This window comes from Salmo salar, chromosome ssa27, assembly GCF_905237065.1.
Source record: "Salmo salar chromosome ssa27, Ssal_v3.1, whole genome shotgun sequence".
Lineage (NCBI taxonomy): Eukaryota > Metazoa > Chordata > Actinopteri > Salmoniformes > Salmonidae > Salmo > Salmo salar.
This window is the reverse complement of record NC_059468.1, coordinates 16,314,449-16,340,713: the sequence shown is the minus strand read 5'-3', so window position 1 is coordinate 16,340,713 and position 26,265 is coordinate 16,314,449. Positions and strand designations below refer to the sequence as shown.

At 41.5% G+C, this 26,265-nt stretch overlaps 1 protein-coding gene across 2 annotated transcripts; it reads right to left on the bottom strand.

The window, feature by feature from the left end:
• Positions 1-399: 399 nt before the first annotated feature.
• On the bottom strand, positions 400-25,321 carry LOC106588580 (synaptic vesicle glycoprotein 2A). Of its 2 annotated transcripts, none has more exons than XM_014177723.2 (13): positions 25,173-25,321; positions 15,547-16,320; positions 11,872-12,052; positions 11,415-11,566; positions 11,133-11,266; positions 6,445-6,534; positions 6,048-6,155; positions 5,692-5,780; positions 5,257-5,421; positions 4,965-5,098; positions 4,500-4,703; positions 4,125-4,284; positions 400-3,962 (listed from the first exon to the last, which is right to left on the bottom strand). In XM_014177723.2, exons 2-13 carry the CDS (start codon positions 16,145-16,147, stop codon positions 3,779-3,781), a joined length of 2,202 nt encoding a protein of 733 aa, XP_014033198.1. In that variant the 5' UTR covers positions 16,148-16,320; positions 25,173-25,321; the 3' UTR covers positions 400-3,778. The 2 variants fall into 2 exon arrangements, with proteins under 2 accessions (XP_014033198.1, XP_014033200.1); XM_014177725.2 differs by having other exon boundaries at positions 6,454-6,534.
• Positions 25,322-26,265: the final 944 nt, after the last annotated feature.

Here is a 26,265-nt window from a genome sequence, read left to right as displayed (position 1 = left end):
GATCTAGTTACAAGCCCTTCTGCAAAGTGTTCCAAGATGATGGGGCAGCAAATCAAAAAGCACTCTTACCAAACTCAGTTCTTGTGTTGGGAACGTTATATAAAATACAGTTCTGTGATCTCAGACGGTAATGACCATGAGTCTGTAGGGAAGGTAAAGCACTTCAACATATTGGTAGCTGCCCTAAAATGGCCTCAGAGCCAAGCATGTAATAGTGACTCTGTTGCCTTACGGTTAAGGATGTCCTTCCTGCTAACTGATAGAAGGTGCAGTGATGTGTATGAGGCCTTGTGTTTGTTACAAATCTTAGAGCAGCATTCAACATTGTTGATTCCTATGGTCACGCGCACACGCACAAAATATGTCCTTATCAAAAAGCATACAAAACGGGGAAAGGACTTTGTTTTATATCCACAGTAGTTATTTATTTTCTTCATAGAACTGGATAGACAAATGGCCCAGAAGTGTGAATCCCAGCAGAAGTAACAATTCTCACGTAAAATACATACAGCACCTGGTCAGCATCACTGTAAAATATTCTCAACATCCCATGGGAGTGATTACTGAAGAATATATTCACATATTTTTACAATATATGTAATTTACAAAACAAAAACAACATACAATAGTGTTCTGTCATGTTGATAGTATTGTCAAAGTGTTTTCCTTGATCTTTTCTTGTCCACATATTTTATTCTCATACGTACAAACATCTACAGTTTCTACACACAGTACAATGATAGCACGTTGATGTTTAAGTCACATTTCAATAATGGCAGTTTCATCTTAAGTGGACATGAGTGTTAATAGACTAAAGGAGCTCTTTTGACGTAAACATGGTGGTCCTTTTGAAATACCTACTTGCTTGTGCCTATTCACTAAGAAATATGTCCCTTTTATTGCTTTGATTTCTTTTCTCCTTGGAACTTTAACCCCCACTGAAAGCATAGAGAAGTACAACAATTTCAAAGAAAGTAATAGGCTCACCAAAAATGTTTTACTTTAAAAAAACACAGACTAAACTTGCACCAAGTCATCCCACTCTGATCAAAAGCAATCATAGAACTGATACTGTTACACAAAGACCCAAAGTGTCACCATAAGACAGCAATACAAAAGCAGCTCCTGCTTTGGACAAACAGACCAGGCATACAGGGCAGCCAAAGAGATCAGACACCACAAGCATGCTTAACATCCTGTTTACTGTGAGGGCTACTTTCACAAGCCTGCCACACGGACCTTTGATCTTAGAGAGATATGAACAGAGAAAAGTTTAAAGGTTGATGGGTCTAAAACTTGGGTCCAGATTCTTATGCTGGAAACAACAAGCATCTATCTAAAGGGAGGATGCCTGGGATTATGACACTCCCCAAAACCACTCTGCAATTGCTAACACATTTCATTTGAATTTACTTTGAACAAATGTTATGATTACCATGCAACCTGTCAGGCAATCACAGAGACAAAATGTTTTCAGGGGCAAACATTTGTTTGGCGGAGACCTAATCAGCAAAGGAGCGCCCAAGGCTGACACTATAAAGAACATCAAATTGATCTAAATATCTATTGTATTAGTCTTTTAGTTCATAGATATGTTATATTGGCCCCTATTGACCTGTGCTCGTTCTTTGGGATTAAAACACCAGAACAGAAGTAGAAAAATATTTGGCGCTCGCACACACACATACACTCACACACACACACAGAGAGAGAGAGAGTACAACAGAGATTACAAATTCAATCTACACTCTCAAACATGAACACATTATTTTACAAGTATCTTTTGCAAACTCACTCAAACACACAAATTTGTCAGTTATGTGCAAACACAAATAACAATAGATGTCATATACAGACATACGCAACACTAAAGAGATCTGATTGTAATAAATAAATCCAGCACCACATCAGACACTCACTTGTACCAAGCACACAGCAACAGAGAAATCCCGCAGGCTACACATTCAACAAGCCCAATAGCCCTGCAGTCAGATATCACACTCAGACTACAGTTGAGCAATGGAGAGATCAGCTCTCTCACTGATTGTCACCACACTTGTGACACAAAGATTTAGAAGGGATGGCGTGGACACGGTGACAGGTAAGCACATAATAATCAACAAAGACATAGGGCTAGATTCAACCAAGCCTGCCTTGCCAATGTACATACATACCCTTGTACACATGTTATTCTGAAAACTGTAGGCATCTTCCTTTGAGGGGATTTTTCGAGAGGGGGGGACACACAATAACTTGAACATTTCTTATCACAGAGAAAATTGTGTTTTATACTACTGTGGAAAAACACAACACAGTTTGGATTTAATTGAGCCCTTCAAATGAATCTGTGAGTGACTAGTTGCTATGGTTCTATTCCCATGAGCTGCATGACTGAAGGACAATGTGCTTAGTAACATTGTATACGGAATCATTTGTGCTTCATTAATACTGCATCGTTTAACGACTGAACCGACTGACTTTGGTCCTCCTAGGTGTAATGTTCTTTAGGCCTTCATAGACAGCAGAGGGCACATGTTGGCCTTAGCTAACTGGAATGTTAAACATGCTGATGAAGAGGGAGCATAAGACCACTATGTGAGACGCAGGAAGCATGAGCTATTCTAAAGTAACAATAATCTAGCCTTTCAAAATGAAAGGATATCTCCAACTGATGTGTTAAATAGGTTCTCATCTTATTTACTCATCTTTGTCTGTTTTTCCAATATCTTTACAGAACCATAATGATGCACTTTATCAATGTAGATCAATGTACATGAATAAGTTCCTCAGAAGTCTCATTGAACCAATTACAAAAACATACAGAAGGATGCAACACTTTCTCCATCTTTCTCCCTAATACGCACACAACATATAACTATTTAGACGTATATTTCACTGCTTGATGTAAATTTGATGTGGACAAACATACAAACATACAGTACAAAGTAATTTTTTTGTGTGCATATCAACAAAACCGATCCCTTCGAATTACCATCAATAAATAAACTTAAATATTTACCACTTATTTGTCCTGTCATTATTCATTGTCTTGCAATATATCTTCAACACACATGTACAGTCCATTTTCTATATGATCAAATAACTAGTATCAATGCCAAGTTTGAACACATAATCTATATCATTATTTTGATGCAGGGAGCTTGGTGCATGTCACCTGGCAAGGGAAATATTGTCTGCAATATTCTCTTTCAGAGGAAGCCAATAAGATATGTAAATTCAGTGGAAAGCTAAGTTACAGTGAAAGCTATTTTCAGGTGGAAATCTGTTGGAAGGCATCTTTAACCTCATATTATTTGGTGTTAGGGTCATATATGGGTGCTAGGATGAATTGAGGGTGTATAGATGTTTGATCTTTTTTTGTTGGGAAGTATCCCCAATTAGGCATTGTAGCTATCAAGCAGTATCTTTGTATCCTTTGGCAGTGGTTTATAAGCTTATATCTTTGTTGGCAGGATTTCATTCTGTCTAATCTGTAGGGTCTCTGAGAAGCAAACCCAATGTGCTATTTTATGCTGTGGTGAAGATGCCAGTTAGTCTGTGCTGGCTATATGGGTCACATCTGCATTTTAAGTATGATGCTATCTTCATATTTTCTCAGTAATCTGGGACTGTTGTGACACTGTTGATGACAGTCTGTTTTTGTGTGTTTAATGAGCAACGTTAGATTGCTAAAGGCTGAGATTGTACGGTTGGTCAAGCTCTGGTTGTAATGTGGCCACCGAAGCTACACTCCGCTGCCTTCTGGTGGTGAATTGTGCTACTGCAGCACCTGGCCCCGTGTTTCAGGCAGCTTCAGTGCTAGGAAACTCCCGGCAGCGAGTGCTCCCGCAGCGAACAAGATGGGCACAGCTTTGGTAATGCCTACGAAGGACTGGAAGATGCTTATGCCCAGAACAGCAGCCAACTTGCAAAGGGCATTTAAGAAGCCAAATGCAGTGGTCCTAAAAAAGAGAAAACAATGGAAATTGTCAGCACTTCTGACAGGGTCACTTCTTAAAACTTAACATGAAAACTTAAATATCTTTTCAATAAATACACCTTTATTCACTGTGCAAGAATTAAGGAGCTGTAACACTTTCAAAATGGGAGGTAGCTGCACTTGCCTTTTATCCGAGGGGTACAGTTCTACAGTCAACACATCCAGGGCATTCCATGAAGCTATGCTGATGCCGCCAAAGAGACATAAAAGGGCGATCATTCCCGACTCGGTACTGCCGAATGACAGGAAGAAACAGCTGACACAAGATATGACACTTGATCCCGCTGTGTAGGAAAAGAGATTGAGGGGGAAGAGAAAGAGGGTGAAAAAGATCAAACAAAGATAAGGGATCTCTCTGTAGTAGGCTAATCATGAAATACTGTGGTGTAGGAAGGGGTGCATGATTAATGTATCATCAGATGTATAATCTCAAAATATGCACATATCCTTTAAATCTTGTATAAAGCATTAAAAACACATTCATGAAGGTGTGACATACCCAACATCCTCAGACGTCCAATTTTGTCCATCAGCAGGGCTGACACAATGTTGCCGGGTAACACGGCCAATGTGCCCAGGAAACTGACAAAGTAGATCATGTAGGCGTTGTTGTCATCAGTGAAGTCCAGCAGACAGCCTTCCTTGTTGTGTAGGAAGGTGCTGTTTACCAGTTTGCTGTTGATGATTCTGTTCTGGAACAAGTCTGTCAAGAGAAAAGAAAGTAAGAGAGGTGTCAAGAAGGGTCCAAGGGTAGGATACTGCCCAGTTCAATGGTATTAGGTATTTTATTAGGATCCCCATTAGCTGTTACAAAAGCAGCAGCTACTCTTCCTGGGGTCCACACAAAACATGGAAGATAATACAGCTTGACATAATACAGAACATCTAGGCATGGACTGAGCTCATAACTATTGTAAGCTCCACTTTATATTGTTTATGCTTCTTGTTTTGGGAGACACTTTACCTGTATTGTAAAAGAGGGTTGAGATGAAGGTGCAGTTTCTGAAGAAGCTTCTGCTAGAGGTGATGTCCTCAAAGTAGCACTCCTCAAACAATGAGTCCTCAAACACCATGGACTTCATCTTAAGGTTGATGAACCTTGTGGACAATGTAAAAGTAAGAAAGACGTATTTAGCGACTAACAATTAGTGTCCATTGCATAGTTGCAAAATTAAGACCAGCACAGTTTACCACTCCCGATTAAGAAGGAAATGTAGCAAATTCAGAACGTTCTGTGTAATATAATGAGGACTGACTTGTCGTTGAAGTACTGTCCTTGGCGGTGCACCTGGTTTTCCAAGGTGAAGTTAAAAGTGACATGCTCCACTCGCTCCTTGGTGAAGAACTTGGTGCGCGAGGCATATTCCTGCTTCTGGATGTACTTGATCATGTCAGGGAACCACACTGTCAGCCCATAGTAGCTGGGGGAGAAGCAAAAGACAAATGTGATTTAACCAAACAAACATGATTATGCTTCTTCATTCTTCACTATGTTGAAATCAGTTGAGCTAAGTAAGAACCTTAATAATATCAATGCCCAGTAAGTTAAGACGGCAGGAGCCACCATTTTTTGGAATCTTTTTAGATTTGGTATGACAAAACATTTCTTGAGCTTTTTGATTGATCAGAAAATAACCAGTTTGTGCACAGGCCGCTGATAACCACTATGGTCATGGCCCTGGTTCTGCTACCTGAACGACATGGTAAACCAGACAGCCATCATCATGAAGGTGGTCCTTCTGTATTCTGGATTGAAGATGGCCAAGAAGTTACTCCGCACCTACAGCAACCCACAGAAAATAACTCAAATATGCATCTAGGTTTTACTGCTGACACAGTTTAAAAACATAAAAACCCACTGTAAAACACATTTCACAAAACTTTTTTTTACCTAAGCATAAATTGGGCTTTGGTCATTTTGTATAAAAGCGTCTGCTAAGTGGTGTATGCAGTCGCAAATTAACATATTTTGTGTGAAATATAAAAGATATACACAGAAAATAATCATATTCTCATACCTTTATAGTGATCTTAACATGACTCTTACCTGTTGGAATAGGCTGGTCAGCTTCAATTTATAGCGTCGCAAAGTTGATATGTCTCCTCCCATGTCCAACAGTTCGTCCATCTGCTTTACAGTCTTGATGGTGGTGACCTGGGAAAAATAAGACCTTCCATTTTCAACTCATTTGTGTGCAGTACATGTATACATTAGATTAGATGAAATGAGACTTTCCCGTGAGGGAACTTCTTGTTTGGAGTGGTAAAAAACAAAAACCTAGCAGGTCTAGGCTACGCAGTAGACAACATCAGACACTTCCAGGCTGGGGACGAGGTTACACAATAACAAACAGCCAGGACAGGAGAATACAACTTCATAAACACTTTTTGCAGAAGAACCCTTCGATTCAAAGTCTTTACATGTTTGTCTCAGAAATACTCACAGAAAATACCTTCTCTGGGTGTCCCTTTGCTCTCATGTTGGTGTCGTGAACTTGTTTCAGAATCATCCAGCCTTCATCGTGTTTGCCATTCTGTTGGGAAATGATTGCATACTTCATCAAAAATACTTACACTTGAAACACATTACGAGTATTGCGAAACATTATGTTTGTGTGAAGTGTCTAAGGGTATACTGTAGTGTGCCTTAAATTCCATGAATTTGTTATAAAACCTTATATTTAGGGTTATGCTTCTAGAGTAAGACAGTTGTGCTAAACTCAACAATCAATCTGAAGAATCTGAAGAATTGAAAAGACTTAATTCACAAGATCCCAGATTGTACCTTTAAAGGTAAAATCTGCAATATTTACTGCTGTTCAATAGTCAACTCAGGTAATGACATACAGCGCCTTCAGAAAGTATTAACATCCCTTGACTTTTTCCATATTTTGTTGTGCTACAGCTAGGGACGCACGATATATTGGTAAGCATATCGGAATCGGCCGATATTAGCTAAAAATGCATTGCCCTTGACAATCAACCGTTCTCTGTCGTGGATGATCTTGGCTTTCGCCGACTGGTCGAGCACCGGTACACACTACCAAGTAGGCGCTGTTTTTTAGATGTTGCCCTACCAGAGTTACACAATCTTGTTGAAACTCGCATTCACAAGCTACTTGTTATGGGCGTAACTGCTATTAGCTTCACGACTGACATTTCACGACTGACATTAGCTTCACGACTGACCAGCGATGTCAGCCCCATGAGCATGTGACAGCACAGTGAGTCGACGAGGATTTCATACTGAGGAAAGCCGTATTGCATGCTAAAGAATGTACTGGTTCTCATACCACTTCTGCCATTTCAATGGCATTTAAGAACATGCAGCAGACGTGATACCCTGTCATGGCATTTAAATGCCTGCTCAACAAAAATGCCAACACAGACCGTCGGATTAACTTGGAAAAGTACTCTACTAGAGGCTGTGAACAAGCGATTCGGTGGAATTCTCTCTGAGCCTCTACTGTGTCGCCACCATGCTCGATGCTAGGTACAAGGACCGCTACCTCGATGCAGACAAGAAACAGGGTTTATGTGAAATGTTACAGACACAGCTGGACAAGATGGAAACGGACCCAGTGACCGAGGAAGAGAGGCCATGGACAGACAGAGCTGAAACTTCACTGCTTGACATGTATGATGAAACCCTGGTTGAGACTGAACAAATGAACAACGAAACAGCACAGCAAGTTAGTTAAAGAAATAGGTTTTGATTATGTTTTACTGGTAATGGGAACATTCGTAAAAGCCAACAAAATCACTTTTTGGTCAGTGTGTGTGTGTTTCAACTATTTACCTGTACTAGAATGCTTAACAAGCAGCAAAAATTTTAAATATCGGTTATCGGTATCGTTTTTTTTTTTGGCAAGGAAAATATTTCATATCGGTTTCGGCCAAATATTTCATATCGGTGCATCCCTAGTTACAGCCTGAATTTAAAATGGATTATATTGAGATTTCTGTTCACTGGCCTACACACAATACCCCATAATGTCAAGGTGGAATTATAATTTAAGTATTCAACTCCATTGTTATGGCAAGCCTAAATAACTTCAGTAGTAAAAACGTGCTTAACAAGTCACATGATAAATTGCATGGATTCATACAATTATCTGTAAGGTCCCTCAGTCGAGCAGTGAATTTCAAACACAGATTCAACCACAAAGACCACGGAGGTTTTCCAATACCTTGCAAAGAAGGGCACCTATTGGTAGATGGGTAAAAATAAAAAAGCAGACATTGAACATCCCTTTGAGCATGGTGAAGTTATTAATTACACTTTGGGGTGTATCAATACACCCAGTCACTACAAAGATACAGGTGTCCTTCCTGACTCGGTTGCCAGAGAGGAAGGCAACCACTGAGGGATTTCACCATGAGGCCAATGGTGACTTGAAAACAGTTACAAAGTTGAATGGCTGTGATAGGAGAAAACTGAGGCTAGATCAACAACATTGTAGTTACTCCACAATACTAACCTAATTGACAGAGTGAAAAGAAGGAAGCCTGTACAGAATGTTTGCAACTAGGCACTAAAATAATACTGCAAAAAAATGTGGCAAAGCAAAAATGTGGCAAAGGAAAAATCCTAGAGGAAAACCTGTTTTCAGTCTGCTTTCCAACAAACACTGGGAGACAAATTCACCTTTCAACAGGACAATAACCTAAAACACACGGCCAAATATAAACTGTAGTTCCTTACCAAGATGATATTGTTCCTGAGTGGCCTAGTTACAGTTTTGACTTAAATCGTCTTGAAAATCTATTTAATTTTTATCTTACTAGGGAAGTCCATTAAGAACAAATTCTTATTTTCAATGACGGCCTTATTCAGGGGCAGAACGACAGATTTTTACCTTGTCAGCTTGGGGATTCGATTTTCCAACCGTTCGGTTACTAGCCCAACGCTCTAACCACTAGGCTACCTGCCGCCCCGGCATCTACGGCAAGACTTGAAAATGGCCGTCTAGCAGTGATCAACAACCAACTTGACAAATCAACAACCAATATTTTTTTAAAGAATAATGTGCAAATATTGTACAATCCAGGTGTGCAAAGTTCTTAGAGACTTACCCTGACCCTGGACAACACCCTGTCGTTCTCTACTAACATCAAGGCGGTGACCCGATCCTGTAGGTTCATGCTCTACAACATTCGCAGAGTACGACCCTGCCTCACACACGAAGCGGCGCAGGTCCTAATCCAGGCACTTGTCATCTCCCGTCTGGATTACTGCAACTCGCTGTTGGCTGGGCTCCCTGCCTGTGCCATTAAACCCCTACAACTCATCCAGAACGCCGCAGCCCGTCTGGTGTTCAACCTTCCCAAGTTCTCTCACGTCACCCCGCTCCTCCGCTCTCTCCACTGGCTTCCTGTTGAAGCTCGCATCCGCTACAAGACCATGGTGCTTGCCTACGGAGCTGTGAGGGGAACGGCACCTCCGTACCTTCAGGCTCTGATCAGGCCCTACACCCAAACAAGGGCACTGCGTTCATCCACCTCTGGCCTGCTCGCCTCCCTACCTCTGAGGAAGCACAGTTCCCGCTCAGCCCAGTCAAAACTGTTCGCTGCTCTGGCACCCCAATGGTGGAACAAGCTCCCTCACGACGCCAGGACAGCGGAGTCAATCACCACCTTCCGGAGACACCTGAAACCCCACCTCTTTAAGGAATACCTAGGATAGGATAAAGTAATCCTTCTTACCCCCCAAAATCAAGTTCAGGGGTTGTGAATACTTTCTGAAGGCACTTTACAGTTGAAGTCGGAAGTTTACATACACTTAGGTTGGAGTCATTAAAACTTGTTTTTCAACCACTCCACAAATTTCTTGTTAAGAAACTATAGTTTTGGCAAGTCGGTTAGGACATCTACTTTGCGCATGACAAAAGTAATTTTTCAAAGAATTTGGAGCAATTTCCAAACGCCTGAAGGTACCACGATCACCTGTACAAACAATAGTACGCAAGTATAAACACCATGGGACCACGCAGCCGTCATACCGCTCAGGAAGGAGAGGCGTTCTGTCTCCTAGAGATTAACGTACTTTGGTGCGAAAAGTGCAAATCAATCCCAGAACAACAGCAAAGGACCTTGTGAAGATGCTGGAGGAAACAGGTACAAAACTATCTATATGCACAGTAAAACGAGTCCTATGTCGACATAACCTGAAAGGCCGCTCAGCAAGGAAGAAACCACTGCTCCAAAACCGCCATAAAAAAGCCAGACTACGGTTTGCAACTGCACATGGGGACAAAGATTGTACTTTTTGGAGAAATGTCCTCTGGTCTGATGAAACAAAAATAGAACTGTTTGGCCATAATGACCATCGTTATGTTTGGAGGAAAAAGGGGGATGCTTGCAAGCCGAAGAACACCATCCCAACCGTGAAGCACGGGGGTGGCAGCATCATGTTGTGGGGGTGCATTGCTGCAGGAGGGCCTAGTGCACTTCACAAAATAGATGGCATCATGAGGAGGAAAATTATGTGGATATATTGAAGCAACATCTCAAGACATCAGTCAGGAAGTTAAAGCTTGGTCGCAAATGGGTCTTCCAAATGGACAATGACCCCAAGCATACTTCCAAAGTTGTGGCAAAATGGCTTAAGGACAACAAAGTCAAGGTATTGGAGTGGCCATCACAAAGCACTGACCTCAATCCTATAGACAATTTGTGGGCAGAACTGAATGGCGTGTGCGAGCAAGGAGGCCTACAAACCTGACTCAGTTACACCAGCTCTGTCAGGAGGAATGGGCCAAAATTCACCCAACTTATTGTGGGAAGCTTGTGGAAGGCTACCCGAAACGTTTGACCCAAGTTAAACAATTTCAAGGCAATGCTACCAAATACTAATTGAGTGTATGTAAACTTCTGACCCACTGGGAATGTGATGAAAGAAATAAAAGTTGAAATAAATAATTCTCTCTACTATTATTCTGACATTTCACATTCTTAAAATAAAGTGGTGATCCTAAGTGACCTAAGACAGGGGATTTTTACTAAATGTATTTGGCTAAGGTGTATGTAAACTTCCAACTTCAACTGTATATGGCTTCAAGTGATTGAGGTTAGAATTGGAATTGGGTAAACTGCTTCTATATGGACTTTTGAGAAAGTGATCCATGCTTACCTGTAAGAAGAAGCGCGGGCTTTCTGGCATGGTGGTGAGAGAAGCAATAGCCGCAACAGAGGGAAATACACACACCAGGACGAACACACGCCAGCTGTGGAACTGGTACGCTGACCCCATCTGGAAACTCCAGCCTGGGAGGAGAGAAGCAAAGAGAGAGAAATGGGACAAAGTACAAACTGTAAACCTGTGTAATCCCTAGATACAACTTTGTGGTAAGGCATTTTGAGCGCTTTTGGGACAATATCCGTGATGATTGAATTCCCGCCATAGGCTACTCACCATAATGTGGGATGATGGCCCATGCCATAGCTGAGGCATAGATGCCACCAATCATCCAGAACATGCAGAGCCAACTGAGGTGCTCCCCACGTTTCTCCTGGGCCAGAAACTCTGAGTAGTAGGAGAACACAATGGGGATGGAACCACCGATCCTGTAAGGATTTGCACAGAGAAACAAACCACTGGAAGTTGAGCTGGACTTTCTAATCCTGTTCCTGTTTAATCTTTTTGGAAAATCTGTAAATGAAATCAAACTTGGGGAGAATAGTTGGTGGTAGGGGTGCTACTTCGCTTCTGTGAGGGTGCTCTTTGGACGAAATGTCCTTCTTAGCATTAAAGCAAAAAAACATATATATCTCTACTATATAACTATAAAAAAGCTATTAAGCCCACCTGCATCTGTGTGTCACTCTGTCTCTATCTATCATTCACCATCCATCGGTTTTCAGAATCTTACCCAACACCAGAAAGTAGTCGGCAAAAGAGAAAGGTGCTGTAGCCCTGGACAAAGGAGGAGAAGAAGGAGAAGACGCTGTTGATGGAGAGACAAATGAGAAGGGACTGCCGTCGGCCTATCCGATCAGCGAGCCCACCCCACACGAATGCACCGACCATCATTCCCAGATAAACAATCAGACCTGCAGAGGACAGAAAGAGAAAATGAGAGAGTTACATGTTTCATACCTGTGCATACAGCTGCTTTATTTGTTACCCTTCGGCACAACATGTGGCACAAGAAAGATGATTTCGACACCCACCATCTCAGATCGTTCTGAAATAGTTTCTGTTTTTAAAAATTGACCATTTTAATTTATAGGACTGGCCATTTATAGGATTTATAAGATTCATATAACATTTAATAAATATAATACCTAACATCCATTTGAACCAAACTTTAAAAAAAAGGTTAGACATGAGGAATCCAAAGAAATTGTCAAAACTTTATATTATATGAATCCTATAAATTACAATGGCCACCTTGGGTGCAATCAGAGATGGAATTACTGTACATTTCCACAAAATAACATGGCAGGAATGCTAATCTTATTGGTTTCTAACAATAAACAACAACAAAAAACGTGTTTACATAAGTATTCAGACTGATTGCTATGAGACTTGAAATTGAGCTCAGGTGCATCCTGTTTCCATTGATCATCCTTGAGATGTTTCTACAACTTCATTGGAGTCCACCTTTGTCAATTCAAATGATTGGACAAGATTTGGAAAGGCACACACCTGTCTATATAAGGTCTCATGGTTGACAGTGCATGTCAGAGCAAAAACCAAGCAATGAGGTTGAAGAAATTGTCCGTATAGTTCCGAGACAGGATTGTGTCGAAGCACCGATCTGGGGATGGGTACCAAAAACTTTCTGCAGCATTGAAGGTATAACACAGTCACCTCCATCATTATTAAATGGAAGAAGTTTGGACCACCAAGAACCTGATGGTCACTCTGACAGAGCTCCAGAGTTCCTCTGTGAGATGGGAGAACCTTCCAGAAGGACTACCATCTCTGGAGCACTCCATCATTCAGGCCTTTATGGTGGAGTGGCCAGACGGAAGCCACTCCTCAGTGAAGGGACATGACAGCCCGCTTGGAGTTTGCCAAAAGGCACCTAAAGACTCTCAGACCATGAGAAACAAGATACTCTGATGAAACCAAAATTGAACTCTTTGGCCTGAATGTCAAGTATCATGTCTGGAGGAACCTGGCACCATCCCTACGGTGAAGCATGGTGGTGGCAGCATCATGCTGTGGGGATGTTTTTCAGGGACTGGGAGACTAGTCAGGATCGAGGGAAAGATGAACGGAACAAAGTACAGAGAGATCCTTGATGAAAACCTGCTCCAGAGCACTCAGGACCTCAGACTGGGGAAAGGTTCACCTTCCAACAGGACAACAATCCCTAAGCACACAGCCAAGACAATGCAGGAGTGGCTTCCGGACAAGTCTCTGAATGTCCTTGAGTGACCCAGCCAGAGTGTGGACTTGAACCCGATCAAACATCTCTGGAGAGACCTGAAAATAGCTGTGCAGCAACGCTCCCCATCCAACCTGACAAAGCTTGGGAGGATCTGCAAAGAAGAATGGGAGAAACTCCCCAAATACAGGTGTGCCAAGCTTGTAGCGTCATACCCAAGAAGACTCGAGGCTGTAATCTCTTCCAAAGGTCTGAATACTTCTGTAAATGTGATATTTCCGTTTTTTCTTTTTAATAAATTTGAAAAAAAAATTGAAAAACCTGTTTTTACTTTGTCATTATGAGGTACTGTGTGTAGATTGATGAGGGGAAAAAAACGATTTAATCCATTTTAGAATAAGGCTGTAATGTAACAAAATGTGGAAGAATTCAAGAATCTGAATACTTTCTGAATGCACTGTACATGACTGTCTTGCAATGTAAAAAAAAACAAAAAAACAACAACTGACAATTGCATTGTGTAAAACCTGCGGTTAGGTGTGTGTGGGCAGGCAGGCACGCTGCCACTGTCACACACTCCCAAACAGACACACAAACGGACAGACACACACACACACACACACACACACACACACACACACACACACACACACACACACACACACACACACACACACACACAAAGCTCAAGGGTGGGGGAGGTGTGGGATGGAGGAGGCTAATCATAGATGGTTTTCCCCTTTATGTGAGAATGAACTCTCTTTGTCAGCGTGGACATAGGTAGCTAGCTATGGCTAGCCGGCTAATGTTTTTGTTTGAAAAATGCATCTGGACACATTACCAGCTTTTTTGTTTCACCTGGGTGCCAGTATTACGTAGAGGAATACAGCAGTGCTAAAGCAGAGGGCTTGTAGTGAGGACAACTGGCTTCTATTCTGAACTTTGTGTGGTGAGCTTTTTGGCGCCCAGAGCTGCCGAGGCATCACTGCTGCGGCATCACAGAGTGGAAGAGGATTAGTCCAGTGGCTATAAGACTCCAGACTTGCCCTCTACAAGATCATCAGCAGACTCCATCATCATCATTTACCTTCCTCTGACCAGCTCCCTCCGCTCAACCCATGAACTGACCCTCTCTATCTTCAGAGGATGCAGCAAAGACTTGGCCTCTATTGGTTGACCTGTCATGATACTGCATATTGCTTGTTTGATTTTTGCTCTTGAAGCACTTTGAGATATAAGGTTAATCAATTGTTGTTATTATTATTATTATTATTATAGACGTGTCAGAGAGACAAGATCAACGCAAGCTGCAGAGCATAAATTAGGGTCCCTATATTCAATCAAAACTAGTAACCAGCAATGTTTTGCATGTTTTCCTCTATCATACTCTTTCAGCATAATAAAATGATGTTCATGTTTATCTCCTCAGAAAAATGGGTAGCCAATTTGGGCCTAGGTTGCTGTCTGCTTTGGGCAGTTTCTGAGCCACAACAAAGTTTATGGGCACTTATAAAGTATTCTAAAGATAGCACAAGACAGAGAGACGGTAAGAGAAAAAACAGAGGGAGACCTGTTTAAGATGCTAGAGCGCAACTGGCTGAATGCTGGCGGTACACTGGCATGAAATTCACAAATCAACACCAACACACAACACAATTTTATTTAACTGTACTGATTTTTGCTAGAAAATTATGTGGTGACGAGGGGTACTATTTCATTTTTTAAAGTCTGCACTAGTAACTACAGTACCTGGTTATTTCTGTGAATAAATTAAATACCAGGTCATTTCTTTATCATAAAATGAAGTGCTGCCAAGCAGACATTTGTGTATCAGGTGCTGATGTCAATGAATAAGTTACTGAGTTACACATTCATCACTCTCCAGAGGGTCGGCAGAAAGCAGATGTTTCCGGTTTTCAGGGATTCAACCTAACTTGAAAAATAGATGTGGGGACTCCGCTCAGGAGTCTTTTTACGCCTGCTACGTTAGGATACACATTCATAGATTACTAATTTTATTGTCTACCAAAGACATAAGATGTGAGGAATTTACCGTAGAACGACAGGGTTTTTATTGAATTTGCATTGTGGCCGATTAACTCCCCCACATTTGACACTTGATTGGAGAAAAACATTTAAGGACTCACTAACCTAGCATGTAAATCAATCAAGTTAATTAAAAAGACACAGTTTAAGGGTCACACTTACCCAACATGCCCTTGCTTTCCTCTGACAGACACATATCTTTCTCAGCACTGGGGAGCACAAAGCCCACCACAAAAATCTCTACACCGTCCGCCATGAGGGCCAGCCCCAGCACAAAGTAGAGGGTCCACTGGAACTTTCCATGGCCGCACTCCTGCAGGATGGTCTCGTACTGCTGGGCTAGCTCTTCTTGATCCTTCCGCCGCTCCCCCTCAAACTGTGCCATGTCCCTGAACTGCTGCCCATCTCCCCCTGCTAGGCTGTCAGCAGCCTTGCTCGAGTCAGCGCGGGGAATGCCCTGGTACTCGCCCTCGTAGATCTCGTTGTCTTCGTCGTGGCCCTCTGTGGAGTCGCTGTGGCCACCTTCATCGTCATTGGCTGCCTGGCTGTCGCCCTGGTTGTAGCCACTGTCCTGCCCCCCAGGCACTCCAGGGTAGTCATCGTCGTCGTCTTCCTCAAAGCGGGCGTATGAGCGTTTGCTGTACTCGTCGGTCATCTTGTCCACACCGCGGCCCACTTTCTTGGCCGCCTGCCGCTTGACCTCCTTGGCAATGTCTTTGGCGCCCTTTATAAAGGCTGTCTTGTTCTGATAGCCGTCCTCCATTATTGAAGGGTCGAGGAATCTCAAAGGCAGGGGTTTATCACCTGAAAGGCAGGATGGAGCTCAGGAATCTCTGGGGAGTGTTTGTCAGGCAGCTTTCCAGTTTACCCTCAATAGGATGGCGGAGAGTTGAGCTGGATTGGATCACAGGACCCGCTCTGTGATGGACTGCTCCTCTACAGAGGGAAAGCGCAAACACATTGTTAGTCACATGGACCAAACTTTTGAATCAGGGTTTGGGTCAATATAATTGTAAACAAATACTGTATAGCTTCAAAACATGTTTAAAACCACAATTGTGGTCTAATGCAGTCCTTGCATCCATAGCTTCATCCCTCAGCTGTTTATCAAAACAAGTGGCGGGGTGACCAATTAGTGGTTTTTAGAATCCCCGATTGCCTCTTTAAGTAACGTTCTATCTCTATAATGCTCAATATGAGTAAGCCCAGATCCTGTTACTGTTGCTAGGAGAAGCATATTTCTAAGCAGATGCCAAGGAGCATCTTATCTCAATTTGCATTCTCTGTAAACTGATTAGGAATGGCTTACTATGTTGACTCTTTGTGTCTTGTGTCCATCTGATAACAACTCAATACCAGGGAAAGTAAAGCAGGGACAAACTGAGAAGGGTAGCAACTCTAGTGGACTGTGGATTCATGGAGAAGTCAAAAACAATATTCTTCACAAACAAATGGAAAATACAATTAAAATAATATATAGTAAGAGTATGAGTCCAAGTGTGCATTATTGCTGTGCGCAAATAATGTTGCTTTTGACTTATGCTGCTTTATTTGAAAATGGCCTCTCACATGTTAAGATGCAAAACTGACCATACTGGAAGTAAAAGGCCTGTAAAATGTAGATAACACTTAGTATTTAGGTGTATATAGGGACCACAACACATCACATTAGTTCTATTTTTTGTTCGATCTTGTCTCATCGCTGCAACTTCCCAAAGGGCTCGGGAGAGGCAAAGGTGGAGTCATGCGTCCAACAAAACAAGACCCACCTAAACGCGCTCTTTAACACCTGCCAGCTTAACCCAGAAGCCAGCCACACCAATGTGTCGGATGAAACGCTGTTCAACTGATGACCAGGGTCAGCCTGCAGGCACCCGGCCCGCCACAAGGAGTCGCTAGGGCGCAATGAGCCAAGTAAAGCACCCCCGGCCAAACCCTCCCCTAACCCGGACAACGCTGGGCCAATTGTGTGCCGCCCTATGGGACTCTCAGCCATTGCCGGTTGTGGCACAGCCCGGGAATAAACCCGGGTCTGTAGTAATGCCTCTAGCACAGCAATGCAGTGCCTTAGACCGCTACAACACTCAGGAGGCCCATTAGTTAACATTTTTAAGCCATATACTATATGCACTGATAGACAGGTTCCTGTCCCCCAAACACCTGACCACAGCAAAGTCAGATTTAAAATGGTGGCCACCATTAAAGAAGGTGGGAATACTTTGATACGATCAACATCACTGATAACAATATTGTTTGGGAGCCTTTTATCTACAGTGCCTTCAGAAAGTATTCACACCCGTTGACTTTTTCCATATTTTGTTGTGTTACAAAGTAGGATTAAAATGGATTAAATTGCCATTGCTTGTCAACGATCTACACAAAATACTCTGTAATGTTAAAGCGGAAGAAAAATTCTAACATTTGTGAAAAAAAATATGAAAAAGAAAACACTAATATATCTTGATTACATACATATTCAACCCCTTGAGACAATACGTGTTAGATTCACCTTTGGCAGCATTTACAGCTATGAGCTTTGCACACCTAGATTGTACAATATTTGCACATTATTCTTTTTTTTAATTCTTCAAGCTCTTTCAAGTTCGTTGTTGATCATTGCTAGACCCATTTTCAAGTCTTGTCATAGATTTTCAAGTCAAAACTGTAACTAGGCCACTCAGGAACCTTCAATGTCATCTAGGTAAACAACTCCAGTGTATATTTGGCCTTGTGTTTTAGGTTATTGTCCTGCTGAAAGGTGAATTTGTCTCCCAGTGTCTGTTGGAAAGCAGACTAAACCAGGTTTCCCTCTAGGATTTTTCCTGTGCTTAGCTAAATTCCGTTTCTTATATCCAAAAAAACCTCCTTTGCTGATGACAAGCATACCCATTACATGATGCAGCCACCACCATGCTTGAAAATATGAAGAGCAGTACTCAGTGGATTTTCCCCAAACATAATGCTTTGTATTCAGGACATACAGTTAATTTCTTTGCCACATGTTCAATGTTGTTGATCTATACTCAGTTTTCTCCTATCACAGCCATTAAACTCTGTAACTGTCTTTGTAGTGACTTTGTAGTGATCCAAAGTTTAATTATTAACTTCACCATGCTTTTTTTATCCATGTACCAAAAGGTGCCCTTCTTTGCGAGGCATTGGAAAACCTCCGTGGTCTTTGTTGTTGAAACTGTGTTTGAAATTCACTGCTCGCCTGAGGGACCTTACAGATAATTGTATGTGTGGGGTACAGAGATGAGGTCGTCATTCAAAAATAATTTTAAACAGTATTATTGCACACAGAGTGAATCCATGCAACTTATTGTGTGATTGTAAAGCACATTTCTACTCCTGAACTTATTTAGGCTTGCCATAACAAAGGGGCTGAATACTTGACTCAAGACATTTCAGCTTTTCATTTTGTATTAGTTAGAAAAAATAAATAAGACAATAACTGTACCTCCACTTTGACATTATAGGGTATCGTGTGTAGGCCAGTGACACAACATCTCCATGTAATCAGTTTTAAATTCTGTCTGTAACACAACAAAATGTGGAAAACTCAAGGGGTGTGAATACTTTATGAAGGCACTGTATGTCTGCCTATCACAGAGGTAAACCTGCAATGGTCTCTTTCTGTAGTGTGAAACAAATAAATATAGCATATACAGTTGAAGTCGGAAGTTTACATACACTTATGTGGGAGTCATTAAAACTCGTTTTTCAACCACTCCACAAATATCTTGTTAACAAACTATCGTTTTGGCAAGTCGGTTAGGACATCTACTTTGTGCATGACACAAGTCATTTTTTAAACAATAGTTTACATACAGATTATTTCAATTATAATTCACTGTATCACAATCAGAAGTTTACATACACTAAGTTGACTGTGCCTTTAAACAGCTTGGAAAATTCCAGAAAATGATGTCATGGCTTTAGAAGCTTCTGATAGGCTAACTGACATCATTTGAGTCAATTGGAGGTGTACCTGTGGATGTATTTCAAGGCCTACCTTCAAACGCAGTGCCTCTTTACTTGACATCATGGGAAAATCAAAAGAAATCAGCCAGACCTCAGAAAACAAATTGGAGACCTCCACAAGTCTGGTTCATCCTTGGAAGCAATTTCCAAACGCCTGAAGGTACCACGTTCATCTCTTTCTGTCTTTCTCTCGGAGGACCTGAGCCCTAGGACCATGCCTCAGGACTACCTGGTATGATGACTCCTTGCTGTCCCCAGTCCACCTGGCCGTGCTGCTGCTCCAGTTTCAACTGTTCTGCCTGCGGCTATGGAACCCTGACCTGTTCACCGGACGTGCTTGTTGCACCCTCGACAACTACTATGATTATTATTATTTGACCATGCTGGTCATTTATGAACATTTTAACATTTTAACATCTTGACCATGTTCTGTTATAATATCCACCCTGCACAGCCAGAAGAGGACTGGCCACCCCTCATAGCCTGGTTCCTCTCTAGGTTTCTTCCTAGGTTTTTGGCCTTTCTAGGGAGTTTTTCCTAGGGAGTTTTTCCTAGCCACCGTGCTTCTTTCACATGCTTTGCTTGCTGTTTGGGGTTTTAGGCTGGGTTTCTGTACAGCACTTTGAGATATCAGCTGATGTACGAAGGGCTATATAAATACATTTGATTTGATTTGATAGTACGCAAGTATAAAGACCATGGGACCACGCAGCCATCATACTGCTCAGGAAGGAGACTTCTGTCTCCTAGAGATGAATGTACTTTGGTGCGAAAAGTGCAGATCAATCCCAGAACAACAGCAAAGGACCTTGTGAAGATGCTGGAGGAAACAGGTACAAAACGATCTATATCCACAGTAAAACGAGTCCTATATCAACATAACCTGAAAGGCCGCTCAGCAAGGAGGAAGCCACAGCTCCAAAACCGCCATAAAAAAGCCAGACTATGGTTTGCAACTGCACATGGGGACAAAGATTGTACTTTTTGGAGAAATGTCCTCTGGTCTGATGAAACAAAAATAGAACTGTTTGGCATAATGACCATCGTTATGTTTGGAGGAAAAAGGGGGAGGCTTGCAAGCCGAAGAACACCATCCCAACCGTGAAGCACGAGGGTGGCAGCATCATGTTGTGGGGGTGCTTTGCTGCAGGAGGGACTGGTGCACTTCACAAAATAGATGACATCACGAGGAAGGACAATTATGTGGATATAACATCTCAAGACATCAGTCAGGAAGTTAAAACTTGGTCGCAAATGGGTCTTCCAAATGGACAATGACCCCAAGCATACTTCCAAAGTTTTGGCAAAATGGCTTAAGGAGGCCTACAAACTTGACTCAGTTACACCAGCTCTGTCAGGAGGAATGGGCCAAAATTCACCCAACTTATTGTGGGAAGCTTGTGGAAGGCTACCCGAAACGTTTGACCCAGTTAAACAATTTAAAGGCAATGCTACCAAATACTAATTGAGTGTATGTAAACTTCTGACCCACTGGGAATGTGATGAAAGAAATAAAAGCTGAAATAAATCATTCTCTCTACTATTATTCTGACATTTCACATTCTTAAAATAAAGGGGTGATCCTAACTGAACTAAGACAGGGAATTTTTACTAGGATTAAATGTCAGGAATTGTGAAAAACTGAGTTTAAATGTATTTGGCTAAGGTGTATGTAAACTTCCGACTTCAACTGTATTAGTATGGAATTGGATTTTGTAAGACAGTGATGAAGAGATGTGTTGATAGAAGAATCTCTATATTTAACATGATCAAATGGGCGGGTCAAAATGTAACTGAGCTTGAATTCAATGTTTCGAATTGACTGCCCAGAGAGATGGCCTGTATGTCCTTGTCATTCGATCTTTCTGCTTTTCACAATTCTTTATTGTCTCAGTCTGTGGATGTGGCCACATTTTCCTCGACAGCAAAATACCAAAAACCCATTGAAGAAGGCTGAAACCTACAAACTATATGTATTTTGTTGAAACAGCTGTCCACTTAATCTTCGACAGGAGCTGGAGATAAGCTCTAATGCTCTTCTTTACTTATATTGCCATTTTAGGGTATTTAAAGCAGTGACTGCTTTAACTGGCTAATGAGGATTATTAATCCTCTCATGCCATGTGTTGGGATTATACGAAGGGAAAACAACAGTACAGGAGTGAGAGGATGAACTTTTGGGAGGTCGCGATTGTGAACAGATGGGAGGGGGGAGAGAAACATAGTGAGGGGAAGGGAGAAAGCAAAGGAAGTGAGAAAGGACAAGATACACAGACAATAGAATTGAGAAATTGAGAAAAGGAGAGATAGAAAATGAGAGAGAGAGAGAGAGAGAGAGAGAGAGAGAGGGAGCGAGGGAGAGAGCATTCTTCAGGGGATTCCTTCCTGACAACAGGGTGGCATACAAAATTATTAAAGGGCCACTGGGTGACACATTAGACTAAAAGGTGCCTGCCAAAAGCTGCAAGAGTGAGGACTAAATTGGGTACAGTAATGACAACACATCCATCTATTTAAAAAAAAAAACACTGTCACACATTCTGAGCAGTAAACACACACACCAGATATGCTATCTTTTAGTCAGTAACATGCCCGCACGGTTACACATGTGGGGTCAAAGAAAGGGATGAGACTCACTTTAACACATATTGGTCCTAAAATGCAAAACTCGCCCTCTTGGCGTCCCAGTACTTTACTCTAGCAATTCCATTACACCATAGAACACACTCAATGGATGAACTTGGGTGCCATCCCACTTCAGGGTGGCAGCCCTGACCAGGACCTGAACCAGAGGCCCTGGGACTATCAGTCCAACAACCCGTTGACGAGGTCACTGGATAGCCTAGGCTATAAAATGGTGTTGAGGCAATAGCTACTCTGAGCAGTAGAGGGCTTGGTGTGATATTAAACCCATTTAATTTCACAGCATTGGTGTGCAGACAGACACTGATGCAAGGTTATCCTTATTACCAATAGTGTGTGTTAATTAGGAATTGGCAGGCAAGCCATCAGGGGCGTTGGGAATCCCAAAAATATGTGGTGGCACAAAGTAAGTGAGATGACTGGGGCGTGGCCCGGAGGGGGGCTGGAGAATTGGAGAATTCTGCCTTTTTCAAACACCTGAAACAGCTTTTTCCTGCAATTTAGAGCCATGACCATTATGCTTAATTCTATGTAAAAATATATATTTATATTTTTCTGCATATCTAAGCATACATCTTGAGCCGTCTGTATCCTCCTGACTATTGTTTTTTTTTTTAAATACAATAATTAATATATGCTTCTCTGCACCTCTGCTAAAATATGGGTAAAAGATTGAAAGCAATTTGAGTCTTATTCAGTACATTTAGTTACTGCTTGCTTTTCTAAAGTCTACCAACCTAGCCAGCAGGCAAACCAGCTAAGATAGTTAGACAAGCTAGCTACTCTAACTTGATTGATAGCCTGCAATGGCTTCTTGGTAGCTAGTTATGAGGTTGGGAGATTGAGAACATATCTGGGCTAGCTAAAGGTGACTTCATACAATTGAAGTGGCTAGTAGTATTACAGATACATTTTTTTATATATATATATATACCAGTCAAAAGTTTGGACAAACCTACTCATTCAAGGGTTTTTCTTTATTTTTACTATTTTCTAAATTGTTGAATAATAGTGAACACTATGAAATAACACATATGGAATCATGTAGTAGCCCAAAGAATGTTAAACAAATCAAAATATATTGGCAACCCTTTGCCTTGATGACAGCTTTGCACACCCTTGGCATTATCTCAACCAGCTTCACCTGGAATGTTTTCCCAACCGTCCTTCACTCTGCGGTCCAACTCATCCTAAACCAACTCAATTGAGTTGAGGTCGGGTGATTGTGGGGGCCAGGTCATATGATGCAGCACTCCATCACTCTCCTTATTGGTCAAATAGCCCTTACACAGCCTGGAGGTGTGTTGGGTCATTGTCCTGTTGAAAAACAAGCGCAAACCAGAAGGGATGGCGTATTGCTGCAGAATGCTGTGGTAGCCATGCTGGTTAAGTGTGCCTTGAATTCCAAATAAATCACCAAAAATGTCACCAGCAAAGCACCTCTAAACCATCACACCTCCTCCTCCATACTTCAGGGTGGGAACCACACATGCGGAAATCATCCGTTCACCTACACTGCATCTCACAAAGACACGGAGGTTGCAGCAGCGGTAACTCTGGGTCTTCTTTTCCTGTGGCGGTCCTCATGAGAGCCAGTTTAATCATAGCGCTTGATGGGTTTTGCGACTGAATTTGAAGAAACTTTCAAAGTTCTTGAAATGTTCCAAATTGACTGACCTTCATGTCTTAAAGTAATGATGGACTGTCATTTGTCTTTGCTTATTTGAGCTGTTCTTGCCATAATATGGACTTGGTCTCTTACCAAATAGGACTATCTTCTGTATACCACCTCTACCTTGTAACAACACAACTGATTGGCTCAAACGCATTAAGATGGAAAGAAATTCTACAAATCAACTTTTAACAAGGCATACCTTTTAATTGAAATGCATTCCAGGTGACTATGAAAATGCCAAGAGTGTGCTAAGCTGTCAAGGCAAAGGGTGGTTACTTTAAAGAATCTCAAATCTGAAATATATTTTGATTTGTTTAACACTTTTTTGGTTACTACATGATTCCATATGTGTTATTTCATAGTTTTGATGTCTTCACTATTATTTTACTTTTTTTTTTAAACAGGACAAATCTGAGGGGGCATGTGCCCCTAGGCATGTCGCCTCTGCATTCCATAACAATGTTCTCAAAAGATTCACCTTCTGATTATGTTTTGCAGGCTTGTTTATTTTAACGGTTAAGGAAATATGTAGGCTATTTGTTAAGGGAAATAGTAAACCCGTTGAGCATCAGCAACAAATCGCGCCAGTCTGAGACAAGGTCGATATAGATGGAGGCAAAGCATGCACATTTCTTGTCTTGCCAAAAGTAGCACGGCTTCAAGATGATGGTCAATCGTTGTGCGATCTTTGCAAGGTCACAAGTGTCAGTTTATTATTTCAGAAATGGTCTGCCAATAACATGCATTACGGACGGTTGGCATTCAGTCGACACGGAATCCCCCTTTAAAAACCTGAGTATGACACAATGCCTAGTTACCATCCCCCTCGCCAACACAATCATGATGAATCGCCTGCGTGAAGGACGATGGCAAAATTATAACACATTTCTCCATTCAGGCGCGATACGACTACGAAATCATGATAGTATGCTACCAGTAATATCTTTTATTTTGATAATTGTATTTTGGATTAGCCTATAATTAAATATTTAACGTAGTGCAACAAGACCAGCGCGACTTTTACAACTGACCTAAAGCAATTAGCTCAATTGTTGAATGAATTATCTAAATGCAATATTCAACATATTTTCGGTAATATAAACGATTTAAACACAAATGCAGTTCCAATCTCTTCATTTGAACGGACATTGAATTTTCGTGACTGCGTTTTTACGCAGGGAAGACTTGGGTATCATGTTAGATAGATAGGCCTGCTGTCATGTTAAATAGGCTACAAGAAATATCAATAACATCAATCATTTTAGTCTGTATTGAGTCTGCATCGACCTGCATAGTCGCATAAATAGATAGGCTACATTTCAATAAAACACGAAATGATTGTCACATCCTAAATCGTGGCCAGTGGGTAAGATATTTTGGGAAGCACGCACATCCACATTCGTATAACAACGGAGTCGGCCTATGTAGTCTAATTATAACTAATTTGCCGAGTTTCATTTTAGTGAAGGTAACAGCATCATCTCACCGTAATTATGGACATGGATTTCACTATATCCCCAGCTTGAATTTTGTCAACAGGATGACAGTGCGTTGATGCTGCTGCTGCTCAAACGTGGATAGGCTCCCCGTAACCCAACTGACTGAAGAGGAAGCGTGATGCTAGATCCAAGAGGTACCACCTCAGTGGGTACCACAAGTAGCATCGTAGATTCGCCCCCCCATCTCTCTGGGCCTCGGCAGAAATATACATTTCACGCACCTTGCCACGGTCTATCTTAATGGACCTCAAGTTATTAATTTATCTTAACCCGTATTTCAAACAAATTTTAAGTATTAAACATCCATTTTGCTTTCGCATTAAATGTTGCCCACCACACCCTCTCATCATCACACACACACAATACTATTTGAATCATGTGTAGGCCTACATGTGAAAGCAAGCAACTATGATGTATAGCCTATTGATATTTATCAAGGTGTTGGTATGTTTATGTTTCAAATCGATGAATGTATCCTAAGCTTTAGCTGTATTAGGCTTACATACCCTGAATGAAAATATGTATCTTTACCACTCACGCAAACATGTAGGCCTACAGCCTATAATAAGAATTTCCTCCCTTTCAGTGATACACTTTAGTTGCCAAATGTTGTATTACTCTGCTCCAATTCAATGTTCTAATAGAACACCTTAAATATAATGAGTTGTATGTTTCTTTAGTCGTTGGAATATGACTAATAGTAGCCCCTAATCAACAGGCATAAGAGGTCTCTGAAACAATATTTTCCATGTAAATGGACATGTCTCCCTGAGCTGAATATCAAAATGCCAACCCCATATTTCTATCTCTCACACACGCCTGCCACTGTTTCTATGCCAACCACTGGCCCATCCCACCTAGTGACATCACAGGACCAGATGATGAGGAAACAAGTGAGTTTAATTGACGACCGGTGACTTTCCTGCCCAGCTCAGTTATGCAGAAAATATGTTATTCTAGCTCTATGAAAATGGCTAACTCTTCTTTTAAAGGGGGGTTTAATCAACCAATCTAATATACGGTTTTAAGCCTCTTTGTTTGCACTCATTAATCACTCATTATTAGTGGTGTAAAGTACTT

Bases quoted from the DNA above. Each gene is read 5' to 3' on its own strand.
- LOC106588580 (XM_014177723.2), bottom strand. From the start codon at position 16,147: ATGGAGGACGGCTATCAGAACAAGACAGCCTTTATAAAGGGCGCCAAA. The intron at 6,535-11,132 runs GTAAGCATGGAT...ATTTCCCAACAG, and splicing joins GCCCGCGCTTCTTCTTACAG to AATGGCAAACACGATGAAGG. The intron at 5,422-5,691 runs GTAGCAGAACCA...CTTCTCCCCCAG, and splicing joins TGGTTTACCATGTCGTTCAG to CTACTATGGGCTGACAGTGT.